The sequence below is a fragment of the Phalacrocorax carbo genome, chromosome 18, assembly GCF_963921805.1.
Source record: "Phalacrocorax carbo chromosome 18, bPhaCar2.1, whole genome shotgun sequence".
Taxonomy (NCBI): domain Eukaryota; kingdom Metazoa; phylum Chordata; class Aves; order Suliformes; family Phalacrocoracidae; genus Phalacrocorax; species Phalacrocorax carbo.
The window spans coordinates 12588208-12602715 of record NC_087530.1 but is presented as its reverse complement, the minus strand read 5'-3'; the positions used below and the strand labels follow the sequence as shown (position 1 = coordinate 12602715).

General features: G+C 57.9%; 1 protein-coding gene across 15 annotated transcripts in view; it reads right to left on the bottom strand.

Moving 5' to 3' along the window:
* Positions 1 to 986: 986 nt before the first annotated feature.
* Positions 987 to 14508, bottom strand: part of EXD3 (exonuclease 3'-5' domain containing 3) — a 300891-nt gene continuing 287369 nt past the window's right edge. For 10 of the 15 annotated variants that reach the window (XM_064468665.1, XM_064468669.1, XM_064468675.1 and 7 more), the window contains 2 exons: positions 12315 to 12408; positions 3394 to 6056 (listed from right to left, as the gene is read on the bottom strand). In XM_064468665.1, the coding sequence (XP_064324735.1) occupies positions 5560 to 6056; positions 12315 to 12408 (591 nt within the window). In that variant the 3' untranslated portion in view covers positions 3394 to 5559. Of the gene's footprint in view, positions 1887 to 3390; positions 6057 to 12300; positions 12409 to 14508 lie in introns of those variants that run through there. The other 5 variants (XM_064468676.1, XM_064468677.1, XM_064468684.1 and 2 more) reach the window with 4 other exon arrangements.

Here is a 14508-nt window from a genome sequence, read left to right as displayed (position 1 = left end):
CAGAAGTGTGGCCATAGGGTGGGCACAGGGGTCTTGCTCCCCTCTGCTATCCTCTGATGGAAGTTGGGACAAAATGGCACATCATGACCGTGGAAAGTGTCACCAGGAATGCTGTGCCGTGGTGGCAGGGGATTGTGCCCACGGCTGGGTCTTGGCAGGGACCACTGGGGAGGGAAGACGGGTGCAGTGGGGGGACCTTTCAGGGTCACTTGTACTAACATCCAGGCAGCAGCTCGTGGAAAGAGGGATGTTTAAAGCGGAGAAAGGGTTGGGTTTTTTGCCAGAGGGCTGAGTTGGGGGGGGGTGAGATGTCTGCATGGCCAGGAGCTCTCAGAGAGGGAAAGCAAGTTTCACATTGCAGTGTAAGCTGCCTGGGCAGGCATTTCGCTGGCCCGTAGATGTCACATTTCAGCCAAGAGCCCCTTGGGCCCTTTTAGCAATAACATCAGGGCCTGGCAGTTAACCGGGGTTATAGAAGGAATTCTGCAAATGCTCCTCGGTTGCAGGGTGGAGTGGTTTAAGCCTGTCCCTGGACCCGGTGGCATCGGACAGCAGTGCCTGGAGCAGCAGGACCAGCGCAACTGGGCTCCTTGTCTCACCTGGCCCCTACATCGGCCTGTGCAGCTCCTCTGGATGCTGGCTACTCCCGCCAGCAGCCCCAGTTCCCAGTGATGGTGGGACCACACGCTTCGCTGCCACTACTGTGCACAGAGTCATGGGGGGGCAGCTTGATGGACCCACCCAGGAGGAGGTGGACAGGTGGGTGCTGCTCACCCCCCTGGCTGGAAGGCAGCTTTGGCACCAACGGGACCCCCACTGGACCAGTGCGGTTCTGCTGGGGTATCCCCCACTCCAGTGCAGGGTGATGTGGGTGCCAGCGGGCATGGTGGGCACCCAGAGGATTTCCTGTGGCCACCCAGAGGTTTTCCTGTGGCAACCCAGCAGGTCTCAGCCCCCCTGGGCCCCCACACCTGTGCCCACCCATTACCTCTGAGAAATGCTGGGGAGGTGTTGGGAGAGCAGGACCAGGGTCAGAGGGGACACCGGGGACAGGTCATGGTGTGACACGTGTCCCACAGGCTGGGGAGCGCTCTAGGCACCAGAGGTGCTCTCTCTCTCCTCTGCTGCTGTTGAGGACATGGTTCCTGGCTCCCTAACGTGAGTGACCCAGCAGAGGGGCACCGGAGTGAGGGTGCTGGGGCCTGATGGGTCCCATGGGGTCAGCGCTGCCTGGGTGGTGTTTTGGAGAGCTCTGCCACCCTCTTGCCATGCCCAGCTTGGGGGGGAGGCAGAAATAAAACAAATTGTCCGTTCCCTGGCCACCTCTGATTTAATGATCTCATGGAGGCCATGTATTTTTGGGCTGTCATCAACCATCAGTGTAAACGTGACAGTTCCTTCCAAAGCAGATGCCAAAAAGAGAGGCTCCCCCCCGCTCCCCCCCCATTTCCAGCCTTGCACCACAAACCCGCAGCCCAAAATCTGCTGAAGTTCACTGGGGATCATGTCCCTTGCAGTCTCCATCCCACTGGGGAGCCCCCACATCCCCCTTCAGCTCAGCTCGTAGATGCTCTGCTCGTCCCTGGTGGTGACAAGAACATCCTGAAACTGGGAGACGATGCGTCCAAAATGGGACCCTTCCCAAAACACCTTCCCGCAGCGGGTGCAGCAGTAGAAGTCAGTAAGTTCGGCTTTGTCCAGCACCCCGGGGGGGATGGCGGTGACCTGCAGGACCGTGCCCTCTCCCAGCACCATGGATGCCCCACACTGCTCCAGCCCCTCCAGCCGCTTGTCGTGCGGGGTGTAGCCAGGTCGGGCGGCATCGCAGGCTGGCATGGCAGCATCACAGCTCTGGCTGGGCTTCTCCTCACACCTCACCAGGCAGCCTGCAGGGAGAGGAGGCAGCAGATAAACCATCAGCCACTGGTGTGATGAGTGGGGTCTGTGTTCAGCCACATGAACAACACTTGTGAGGGGCCTGTCATTCCTGCAGGGAGCCCAGGCTCTGCCCTGCATCCCAGGGAGGAGCATCCTGAGAATTTGGGAGAAAGTGACAACCAGCATCCACTAACCGCCTGACCTAAGCATGGCACCCATGCAGCCTCCTGCTCCCCAGCAGCCGCCCAATACCTCCCGCTGCTCCTCTTCTGTGTGCCTGGGCAGCAGCAGGGCCTGCCATGGACTGGGAGCTATTCCAGTCTGGGTAACTGCACCAGTGCTGCTGCTGTACCGGGTGCAATGGTTTTGCCTCTGGGTCACAGGTCAGGCAAGGCCACTCTCCGAGATGGGCTCTGCCCCCAACCCGCGCTGCATTACAGGGCGAGCAAACAGCAAGGGAACCCCTTACTGCTGTTTTAATTTTAAAAACCACCATTAATAGCTGTCTGCACTGCTCATGACAGCCACGGCTCTCCTGGCCTACCTGAGGACACTGGGCAGTGGGGTATGCATGACATCCACCCCCCATCACATAAAACCTGGGCAGGTCCTGCTTAACTAACCTGATCTCCTTCTGTGACAAGGTGACCTGCTTAGTAGGTGAGGGAAAGCCTGTAGAGTGTGTCTACCCAGATTTTAGTAAAGCCTTTGACACCATTTCCCACAGCATTCTCCTGGAAAAACTGGCTGCTATTGGCTTGGACTAGTGTACCCTTTGCTGGGTAAAAAACTGGATGGATGGCTGAGCCCAGAGAGTGGTGGTGAATGGAGTTAAATCCATTTGGTGGCCAGTCATGAGTGGTGTTCCCCAGGGCTCAGTGTTGGGGCCAGTCCTGTTTAATGTCCTTATCAGTGATCTGGACAAGGAGATCGAGGGCACCCTCTGTACGTTTGCAGATGACACCAAGCTGGGCAGGAGTGTCGATCTGCTGGAGGGCAGGAGGGCTCTGCAGGGGGACCTGGGCAGGCTGGATCCATGGGCTGAGCTCAGCTGGGTGAGGTTTAACAAGGCCCAGTGCCGGGTCCTGCCCTTGGGTCACACCAACCCCAGGCAGCGCCCCAGGCCTGGGGCAGAGGGGCTGGGAAGTGCCCGGCGGGGAAGGCCCTGGGGGTGCTGGCTGACAGCCGGCTGGGCATGAGCCAGCAGTGCCCGGGTGGCCAAGGAGGCCACCAGCCCCCGGGCTTGTGTCAGCCCTGGTGTGGCCAGCAGGGGCCGGGCAGGGATGGGGCCCCTGTGCTCGGCACTGGGGAGGCCCCACCTCGAATGCTGGGCTCAGGTTTGGGCCCCTCGGGACAAGAAGGGCCTGGAGGGGCTGGAGCGTGTCCAGAGAAGGGCAGCGGGGCTGGGGCAGGGTCTGGAGCACAAGTGTGCTGGGGGGCAGCTGAGGGGGCTGGGGGGGTTTAGCCTGGAGAAGAGGGGGCTGAGGGGAGCCCTTCTCGCTCTCTGCAGCTGCCTGAGAGGGGCTGGAGTGAGGGGGGGGCTGGTCTCTGCTCCCAAGTCACCAGGGACAGGACGAGAGGGAACGGCCTCAGGCTGCATCAGGGGAGGTTTGGGTTGGAGATTAGGAAATGTTACTTCACTGAAAGGGTTGTCAGGCACTGGCACAGGCTGCCCAGGGAGGTGGTTGAGTCACCATCCCTGGAGGTGTTTAAAAGACGTTTGGATGCGGTGCTCAGGGACATGGTTTAGTGGTGAACTGGCAGCGTTAGGTTTACAGTTGGACTCAATGATCTTAAAGGTCTTTTCCAACCTATATGATTCTGTGATTCTGTGAAATGGTACAAAACCCACAGCATTTTTGGCAGCTCAGTGCAGGCTCTCACCACCTGCGGCCTGGGCACAGCAGGTCGCTGGATCCAGGTGGTGGAAGCCGAGGGCTGAGCTGCCTCCCATCCATCAGGGTGCCTGGCAGCCAGCGACGCCAGCTGCAGTCATTGCTGTCAGATGACTCATTTTTGGAAGGGGGGACTTGTCCTGCTCAGGCATCAATTCAGACAACAAAGACATCCTGCATCTCTCCAGCAGCACCTCTGGGGCATCCAGCCTGCCCCTTTGGAGGATCAGAGGGAGCCTGGTTGGGAGCCAGCTGTGATGGAGAGGGACACCATCATTCTCAGCTGACTCTTCCCTGCATCCCAACACTGTCAGGACCTGGGACATGCTGGTGATTATTCTGGGGGAAAGCACAGCTGAGGACAGCCCTGGAATGGCCACCCTATCCCAGCAGAGCCACCCCATGGCTGCCCAGCAAGGCTGGACTTGCCGCTGCATGAGCAGAAAGAGCCACAGCCTGGGAGAGGTGCAGAAGGCCCAGCTCACACCAGCATCTGGCTCAGGGGGGCTCCACAGAGCCCCCCAAGACCTTTCACACCTCAGAGGAAATGACCAGCCCAAGCTAGTGGGGCACATTCATCCCCCATTCCCAGCAGACAAACAGCCACATTCAGGGTCAAGGCTATGACTGGAGATGTTTCCAGGGTGGTTTTGCAGACCAGCCCTGGACCACCACACAGCTCAGGAGCGGCACAGGTTTGGGGGCCGCTGTCACAACATGAGGGGACGCAGCCCCAAGCCCAGTCCCAGACACGTGCTGAGAGCTGGGCTCACCATCACTGTGCCCCGGGAAAGCGCTCTGCAGCCCTGCTCGCAGATATCAGCTGCGTCTGCTTGGGACACAACATCCATTCTTGGAGAAAAAACAGTGACCTCAATTTCCCATTTTCTCCAATTTTTGGCATGTGGTGAAGCACCGGGCTGCTCTCGGGAGATCCCTGAGCCGGCTGGTGCGGGGACATAGAGGAAGAGCCCCATTCCGGGTGTTTCTCTGGGACAGAGCCTGTCAGCAGGTGGCAGATCGCTGTGGCAGGAGGCAGGGGCTCTGCCCTCACCCCATCCCTGCCTCCCTCTGCCCTGTGCTACGTGATGGCACAGCGTGGCCTCAGCCCGGGCATGCAGGGACCAGCTCACTGAGGAGGCCAAGCTGCACCTCCAAGCACATGAACCATAGGCTCCTTCAAAACCCTGGGCCATCACTTGTTTTTCCTCAGTTTATAATACATGGACACAAATTTGCCTTTCTTACCCTTTCCTATTCATCATGCCTGCTCTCGAGCACCAGACCTTTTCATCTGCCTCTAGGACCCTGACAGGAGGGACACCTGCCTTGGCTGGGACTTTTAGATCCAACCGTAATTGAATTGACACTGCAAGCAGCCAGAACTGATGGCCAACATCTTTCTCCACCATGAAGCCTAAAAAATTATCTGTCCTGACCTTGAAGCACCCCAGCCCTGCCAGTGCCAGGGCACAGACACTCAATGCTCCTGCAGCAGTCCTGGGAAGTTTGCTCTCCCTCATGATGCGCTCCATCAGCTGCCATGCTGCTGGCGGGCAAAGCCAGCTGCAGACCCCCTCCTCTGCATGGGGGTGGTGGTGAAACCTCCAGCTCTCCCAAACACTCCAATCCCAACCCCTAGGCTCATGAGTAAAAGGCAGGCAGGGAGGAAAAGTTCATCCCTTAAAAGCCCAGGGAGAGAAAGGCCGTGATGGTCACCCAGTAGTTTTGCCTTTCGCTTGCACCAGCCCCCTCCTAATTGTGGCTCTTCAAAGGGTTGAAAATGCTACATCACTTCAAAGTGACCATTTTTGAATGGGAGCTTGTAAAACGCCTTCTCCCCCTCCCACCAAATTCTTTCCAGGGCTTTTGAAGATGCCTGTACTCCCCTTGCTGCTGTGGTAGAAGGGCCACCAAGTGCCAGGCACAGGGTGCCAGGGAGGCACGCAAAGAAAACCCTGCTGGGAAAAGGTCCGATCCTCCAGAAAATAAGGGATTTCCAAGGGGAAAAGGGGGATTTTTTGAAGAAGGGGATTTTTTCTCCCCCTTGAGATGGGCAAAGTCCTCCCCAGCAGAGCCACTGCTCCCACGGGGCTGCAGCCTGGCTTGCTCGGGTGCTGCGTACTGTGGAGTTACACCAGAGATGGAGCAAAGAATATGTGTGGGGTGTGTGGGGCTGAGGGGAGCCGAGCATGTCCTTCCAACGTGCCAGGAGTTTTTCAGATCTACAGCTTCCAGAGCTCTGTGATGGTTCACACCAAAGGCTGAATTCCCACAGCATCTCTGCAGAGGAGAAATGAAAGCAATTCCTTACCAAATCAATTCGAAACACCTCTTGGGAACTAATAATCCCATTATAAAACATCTTGAAAATAAAAAGCCTTTTTGCCTCTCACTCACCTCTCCCCTTCTTGGCTGGGTCACCCTGGGGATGACAGAGCCTGACTGGGAGCTGTCTTGCAGCCCCCCCAGCACCCTGGCGTTGAGCACCCACGTCTATTAATGCTACAAGCTCCACAGGCAGTAAGGATTGTCCCCATCTCCTGGTGCTGCCCCCAGCCCAGCAGCCCTGCTCAGCACAGGGTTATATCCTTCTGCCCTTGCATGTTCTGCCCACCCCTGCCTCACCATGGGAATTAATACCCTACAGGAACAGTGCAAACTGCTGCTGTTCCCACCCATGGACATGTCTCACCTCCCGGCAAGTGCTGCCATGCCCAGGGGAAAGGGGATGCTGCAGGACCCCAGTTCTGTTTATCTCTGCATCAGGTTTGTCCCTGGGCTGAGCAAAGCCACCCTCACTTGTGGGATCCCACCTCTGCAGCCCAGGAGATGTCCTTGTCACCCCCGCAGCAGCCCTGCTTTGTCCCCAAGCTGCTACCATGTGCTCCAAAGCTCGGCTGGCCCCATGCTCTCTGAGGTGGGGTGCAGCAGGAGCCCTGCCTGCCCAGGACGTATCCCCTTCTTTCAGCCCCCAGCCACTGGCACTGAGACGGTGGGAAAGACCCACAGCAAAGCTACATCTCACACCCTGGGGCACTGCATGGTTCCTGGTGCTCGAAAACTAACAGTACCTTCACCCTGGGGGACACAGAGACAGCAGTGTGGGTCCCAAAAGCATGGCAACATCTGGGGACCCCGTGGCCACAGGTGATTGCTCAGGTCATAGTCCTGCATGAGCCCTGGATGGGAACTATTGCAACAAGGGGGCTCTGGTGGCCAAAATGACTTAACTTGTCCCAAAGACCCCAGGGAAGTCAGAGGCAGGCCAGGACCTGCAGCCCCGCATGCCCCACTGCGAGGTCCTGCTTGTGGATGAGGGGGCTGAACCCAGTGGGAGGGATGGGGGGGGCAACAGCACAGGCTGCACACAGGGGGCAGGGGGACGTGTACCCTCCTCTGCCCACAAAGAGGCCCTTAGCAGTGTGGGCGTCATATTGAAGGCCACCGTTACAGTGACACCAGAGACCTGTAGTTCGTACAGTGCATTCTGTTGGTTGCAATGCAGAAGCCCTGGGTCAGCCTTTACTGGGACCCCCCACTGCAGGATGGGGGGCACAGGAGGGTCTGGAAAGCTGGGACAGATCAGGATCAGGGCAATCCTCCTCTGAACCCGTGCCCATTCCCCTTTCCCAGACCACACAGCCCTGATTTGGCTGGAAACAACCTGTCCCTGCACGCAGGAGCCCTGGGCACCTTTGGGGTTTCAGATCCGGGGCACTATCAGGTAACCTAAACTCCCTGGGGAGCTGGGTACTTCTGCAAAAATCCTGCCCCCAGGCCCCATTTCTAGCGCAGGGCCCTCTGTCACCCCAGCTAAGACCAAGGCCTTGGGGTGAGGAGCTGGGTGCTTGTCCCAGCTGGCCCAGACGGGGACCTGGCGCTTGCCCCATGGCTCCGCAGCAGGAACCGCAGCCTCCTGCCACCTCCCGAGAGGCGCTTGGGTCTGGCAGTGCTTGTGCAAGCCGAGAGCCCTTCTCCCAGCCCAGCAGCCGCACCCAGCTGTCATCGCAACCACACACACGGGAGACTCGTCTGTAATTAGGCAATTAAGTCTGAGGTGTTTTGGAGAAAGCGCACATCGTAAAGGCTTTGCACAAGGCTGAAAGCAGACCTGGGAGCATTCTTGGAGTACAAAGGTGCATGGGAAACCTTGCCGTGGTGAGAGATCGAACCTGATAAGAGGAGTTACAAGCCTGAGAAACGAACTCGATTGCAGGGCACTGAAGATGCCTGGTTATCTTTTCCTCCTCGATAAGGCAGATAAGCAAAGGACAAAGGACTGGGGATTGTGCAACCTGGGCTGCAGCAGCCTGGCCACAATCTTAAGATGTTCCCAGGGTGGAGGAGGGAGGATGAGCTCAAGGCAAGAGGCACCTTTAGTTGCCATCATCTCCCAGTGCCACTGTGGGAGAAAACCCTGCTGGCTCCTGCGCCCAGCACCAGGCAGGAGCACCAAATGGTCCCTTGCTCCTTCCCAGGGAGCATTCAGCACAACACCGCTGTCAGCGGGCTCACACAGAGATCTGCAAACCCACAGCCACGAAAATGTCACTGGCTTCCTAGCCTGGCAGTGATTTTTCATATGAGCATACTAAATTCTTCTGAAAAGGGGGAGCTGGGAGAGCATGACCCAGCTGAGGCCAGGGGGTGTTTCTAGCCAGTCTCACCACTCCAGCGCCCTGGTCCCAGCTCTGTGCTGCAGCTCCTTGGTCCCCATCCCTGCCCTGCAGCGCCTTGGTCCCCATCCCTGCCCTACTCGGGCACAGATGTGAGCATGCTCCTGTTACTCCACTGTGCTGCATGTTTCTGTTACTGAGAGAAGAGAGCCTAAATGCATAGGGTTGCCAGGTCTGAGGGTGAAGGGGGCTGGGGTCCTGGGTCCATGGGTGCAGCCCTTTGGGGTCCCATCCCCTTCCCTGCAGAAATGTGCAGAGCAGCCTGAGAAATCTGGGGTGCCTTGGCCTCTCCTGCACACCAGGCCCAGTGCCAAAGAGGTGGGGATGCATGGGCTATTCCATGGGTGTGAGAGCCCTCCTAGGACAGCACAGGGATCGCCCACCCTTCCCACGTGGCAGTAAGATGGGTGCAATGCTCACAGCAAAGCCGAACACTGTAGATCAAGGAAGTGTGGCAGGATAAAACTGCATCCAGCCTCAAGGCTTTGGACACACAGTGGCCTCTTTCCACTGTGCACTGGAGTCCTTGGCTAAGGGAAGTGGGTCCCACCAGCCATGCCCTCAGCTGTCCAGTGTGGTGGCTGTGGAGGAGGGACCCGGCACTGTCCTGGTGTCACCCCAGCTCAGAGCTGCAGCACAGCCTTCCCTGCACTGCGGTCTTGCAGCTCTTCCTCCTCCCTGCTTGCGCACTGCTTCCACCTCTTTCACCCAGGCTCCGCCACAGAGCCAAGGGCCAGGAAGGGAAAGAAACCCCAAATCACCACTCAGGACGGTGGGGGCAAGGCAGGTGTCCCAGTGGGCTGCTTGGAGCCCCACCAGCCCCATGCTATCCTGCCACGCAGAGCGGGGACATCCTGGCTGCTCCTGCAGCTTCCCACGGGGCTGCCCGGGGCTTATCCTGCATCTGTGGGATGAGATGTTGGAGGAGAAGATGGGTTGTACAGAATACAGATACCAGCTTTGGCTGGTCAGGGAGAATGCTCCCCAATGATCCCTGGCATCTGCACCTGCTCCTCTACCTCTCTCCAGCACAGAGCGGAGGCTCCAGCATACCTGGTTAGCAGCACAGCCCAAAGGAAAGCAGGACCAGTTGTTTTCATGTTTTGCAAAGTGTTTCAGATGGCAAGGGGTGATTTTATGATTAAAACAGCCTTTTCTGTTTGGCGAATCCTAACCGGATCGAATGTGCTCCATCCTTGCCTTTCCCAGGGACCAGATTTCATCTGGCGGAGCATCCCCTGAGCACTGGGGCCCCGTGCCAGCTGGTTTTACCACACGGAGTAAGCAAGAAGCTTTCCCCGGCCAGCTGAGAGCCTGTGACACATCCCATCCCCCTGGGTCATCTGGGAGCCTGCAGGCTGCCAACAACCTCCAGTGAGATCATGTCTTGCCTGTGCCAGGTGGTGACCCACAGCGCTGCTGTCTCTCTCTGTCCCATCGCCTGCCAGCTCCAGGCACCCAAGCTGCTCAGAGCTTCCCACTGGGCATCATGCGGCAAAGCTGTCCAGGCTTGAAACTATTTCCAGAACTTCCATCAAAGCCCTCATGCAGTGCAAATGCGGCTGTGTCAGGGAAAATGTTCCCTAAAACCTGGGAAAGTCCTAGGTCCAAGTTGGAGTGAACTATTACAGGATGAATAATTCACCTTTCATCACCTGGAAGCCCTGCCATAAAAATCCAAGCGCCAAACAGCGCGGCACTGGCCCAACTGTTGCAGCCAAAACATGAGCAGCCTCAGGCTGTCTGCAGCCAGATCCCAGGACCTGGGAGCACCCAGGCAGCCGCAGGCTTATGTTGAAGGTTGGCCCTGCAGGATTTGTCCCCATCCACAGCCGATGGGTGCCCCAGCATCTGCTGCACCTGCCTGCTGCTCCCCAGAGAGGTGAGGCAGAGGAGGAGGCTCCTGCCTTGCTTGGGAAGCTGGAGGGGAAAGGGTGTTTTCTTGTCAAGCAGCAGCATCTGGCCATGGTCCGGGGGGTTAGTCTATGTCCGGTAGCATGAATGAGATGACATGGCCTGGCCTGGAGTCACGGAGCGGGGGTTGGTCCTGGTGTGGGTGAGCAGCTAGGGGCTGTGGGGCTGAGCTTCCCATGCTGTGCGCTGGACCACGGCTGAGGGCAGAACGGGTCCCCACCATCAGCCCCCTCCAGAAGGAAAACGTGAAGGAAATCAGGGAATGACTAAGATTTTCCTTATGAACTCACTTCTCTGGCTTCCCAGCCTGTCCCACTGCCACTGCCGTACCCACCAAGCAATGGCAGGACATTGTCATCACACCCTTCCCCTGTTCCTCTTCCACAAAACTTGACCCAAAGTGGGTCATTCTGGGGACAACCTAGTTGAGCTCACGCTGGTGCACACAATTCCAGCAGCCCCTGGCAGAATCTAAATAGAATAGAACCCCAGGGTGGTTGGAGCCCTAGGGCAGAGGGGCCTCCCCGCAGCAAGTCCCCAGGGGTCTTCACTTTGTGTGCCACCTGCCCAGCTGTGTCCACCTGCCCATGAATCACAGCTTCTATTTTATGTCTCCATTGCAGAAAAACAACAACCTCCTGAGAATCTTGTGGCATCTTTTGTTCTTGACCACGCCACGTTGGAGGACGCTCCCCGACAAGGTCATGCCCAACATGACCAGTGCAGGGCTCCCACCTGGCCCAGCAGATGGGGGTCATTCCCCATGAGACCCCCCCCAGGGACCCAGGGGACCCAGCTGCATGGCACGATGGGGACATGGGGTGTTGCAGACATGGTGTAAAGGATAGAGCAAGAGGGTCCTTGAAGAGCCTGTGTGGAGGAGCAATGGTGCCATGTGAGACCCCCCAGCTCCATCATCTCTGTCCCAAAGGGGGAAGGGGAAACCACTCACAAGGCTGAACGCAAACCACAGCATTTCTATTTCCCATACTCTAAAACTGGCTGAACAGGCCTGGCTGGTCGCTGGGTACACACACAGCAAGTGCCCTCACCAGAGGAACTGCTGGGGAGGATGCCCCGGCCTTTTGGGAAGCACAACGCTCCCAGGTTGCCAACACCATGGGAAAAGCCGCCCCACCATGTACCTCATCCCCAGAGCCACATGTGCAATTCCCAGCAAAGCCACAGCCAGCCGGGAGTGCCTGGCAGCCACTGCTTCACACCGCTCTTCCCTGTCAAGCAGATGGGGAAACTGAGGCACGGCAAGTGGGGGCCCAGTGGCAGAGCCCAGGCTGGGTCAGAGCAGCGAGAGGGGCATGCTTCCATCCTGTTGTGCCTGCAGTGGGCATCACTCACCACCAGAACACAGCTCCTTGTGGGGAGGAGCGTGGGAGGTCAACACAGCTTGGGGCAGGGCATGGAGGAGCCTCTTCCTCCTCTGAGCCCGCCAGAGCCTTGCCGAGCAGGTGGCCCTGACTCGTCCCGCAGCCTGACCTAGTTTAGGAGCCACTGTGCGGGTGAGAAAGGCACCATTAGCAGTGCCAATTGGGAGGCATTTCACAGCCCAAGCTAAGTTTTCCAAATCAGGCGGCGATGACCTTAAGCTGTCACTTGAGCCACTGCTGGCACGTCACCAAACCACCCCGGGCTGGGCAGTCCCATGCAGTGCCTTGCAGGGCAGCAAGGGGCAGCCTGGGGAGAGGGCTGGGAGCTGTGCTCGGTGTGCACAAGCTCAACTCAGGCACAAAGCGGGTTTGGAAGAGCTCTGCAGGTCTGCACCCAGCAGCAGGTTGGTGGCAGGGGATCCCGTTCCCCCTCTGAGAGACCCCCAGCCTGAGCAGGATGGTCCTGCTCTGTCCAGGGCAGCGAGTCCCAGGCAGGAGTGCAGGGAGGGGGCTGGGGTCAGACCATCACTCCCAGCCTTCAGCACCCACCTGCTTCAGCTTACCTGTGCCACCATCCCCCGGCACCTGCCTGCTGCTCTCCACCAGCTGCCTCATCTTCTCCCTCGAGACCTTCAGATACTTGTCGCAGTTGCACACCTGGAAGAAGAGAGAGGAGGTTGGTGAGGTGGCACCACGCTCCCCAGGGACCTCCTGCCTGCCTGGAGCACGCAGCCCCGCACTGGGCACCCCCAGCTGAATGCATGGTAGCAGAGGGAAACTGAGGCAAGGCCTGGCCCACCAAGAGGCAGAATGTCAGCAGACACAAATTTTGGGGTTCACAAGCCACAAGAACCTCCTCTCCAGAGGCGCTCCATCTTTACGGTGCTTAGTCACATCTTCATGTCAGGCTGCCTTAAAACGTCAAGCAGACACCCAAATTTGGGCTGTGGCTTCAAGATTTGTTCCCTCTTGTCTATTAAAGGATATGGACGATGGCCATAGACCCTGAGGTACGCTGGGGTCTTGGCCAGGCTCTGCTGCAGCACCGCAAGCGCCAAGTCACATCTTCTAACCCCACCTTTGGTTCACCAAAGTGCACCAAGAGAGGTCTCCGAGTACCTACACACAACAGGTGCTGGCTCTTACGGAGCCAAACCCCTCAAGGAGCTCCCCAAACCCCACTGCTAAGGAGCACCCACAGCCGGGTGCCGCAGGCTGAGCCCAGGGTGCAGTCGGCAGCCAAATGCCCTCACACAAAAGCGATCAGCACTAGATCACCCCGGAGCATTGCAGCTGGCTCCCCGTCACCTTCGCTCTCCTCTCCCTCTCCCTGCTTGGACGGTAGCTGGGTGCTGGGCTGTGCTACAACACCTTTTGTCAGCTATTTGTTTTTAGGTGCTGTTTTCTGCTTGTGGAGCATTCCAAGCATGTTGCACCCAAGGCAAGCAGGGAGAGAGGTGCATAACTTCACCGACCAGAACGAGTTCCCTGCCTGGGGCTTTGCTCCAAAGCCTGTTGAAACCAGAAGGGTTTTTCCACTGCCTGACTGGGCGCCGGTGCAGCAGCTCTGCTGGTTTGCAGTATGCTAGCTGGAACAGTGCTGGGGTCACAGCAAGGAGCAATGATGCCCCTTCTTCCCACAGAGCTGACTGAAGGAGGATGGGGGAGGATGATTTGTTTGAAAATGAGCTTGCTACCACGTCGCAGCTCTGCCCTGCAGCAGGAGAAGGTTATTTCCACTGGCAGCCTCCACAAAACCAGCACACACTCCCCAGCCCAGGCATGATTTGGCCATAAAAGGATGCCCAGGCCCCAGTCCCTGAAGCCTTGCTGCTCCAGCCCCGTGGAGCAGCAGCACAGACAGACAGAGATGGACAAGGTGCAATCTTGAAAGCACCCAAATGACATGGAAGCCGCTGCATCGTTTTTAAAAAGGAATTTTGCAGCAATCCCCTGATTTGCGCACCAAATGTCAGACAACCCTTACTCATGCAAACGTGGGTCAGACCCCCGCAGGCTGCTCCAGCTCACCAGCCCGTGTCCTTCTCACTCACACTGGGGGCGAGCCGCAAGCGCTGATGCTGCGGGGGGCTGAGCATGCCCTCCCTGCCCTGAGCAGGGCAAAGCACCCTCCTCACGCACGTTCAAACCCAGGTACCTGGGGAAACGACGCTGGGTGAAACCCCAGGGAAGCAGAAAGATGATCTTTTTTGAATGAACCTGAATTTCTGCAGAGCCAAACCAGCCACTGGTTATCTGCTCAGAAAGGAGATGCCACTTAGGAGTTCACTGCCTGCCTCATGCCAGGGAGGGTTACACTGCAACCTGTGGAGGCCACCCAATACTATCAGATCTGATCTCCTTCAGCTGTCTGGACTAACAAGAACTGGAGAGCTCACTGGCTGCTTTTCACACCTTCCCCTCCCCCTCCCTCAGCTCTGCCACCGGTTCAGCAGTGCCTGAAGCAGCAGCTCATCAGCTGGGCCAGATCTATCCTGAAAAATGGCTGAGAAAAAGGGAAGAGGAGTACAGACAGATCCAGGGATCAGCAGGGAAGGAGACAGACAGATTCCTTCTTTTAGGGTGGATGTCACCTGCAGCCATGGGACAGATGCTGTTGCCCAGTGGAACTGTGCTCTGGTCCCTGCCAGCTCTGATGGTGGAGGCAGTGCTGATGCTGTGGGACAGGATGGTCCCTTTGAGGCTCGAGGATGTCCCAGCCTGCACAGGCTGGACCTCAAACCACGGGTGTCACCA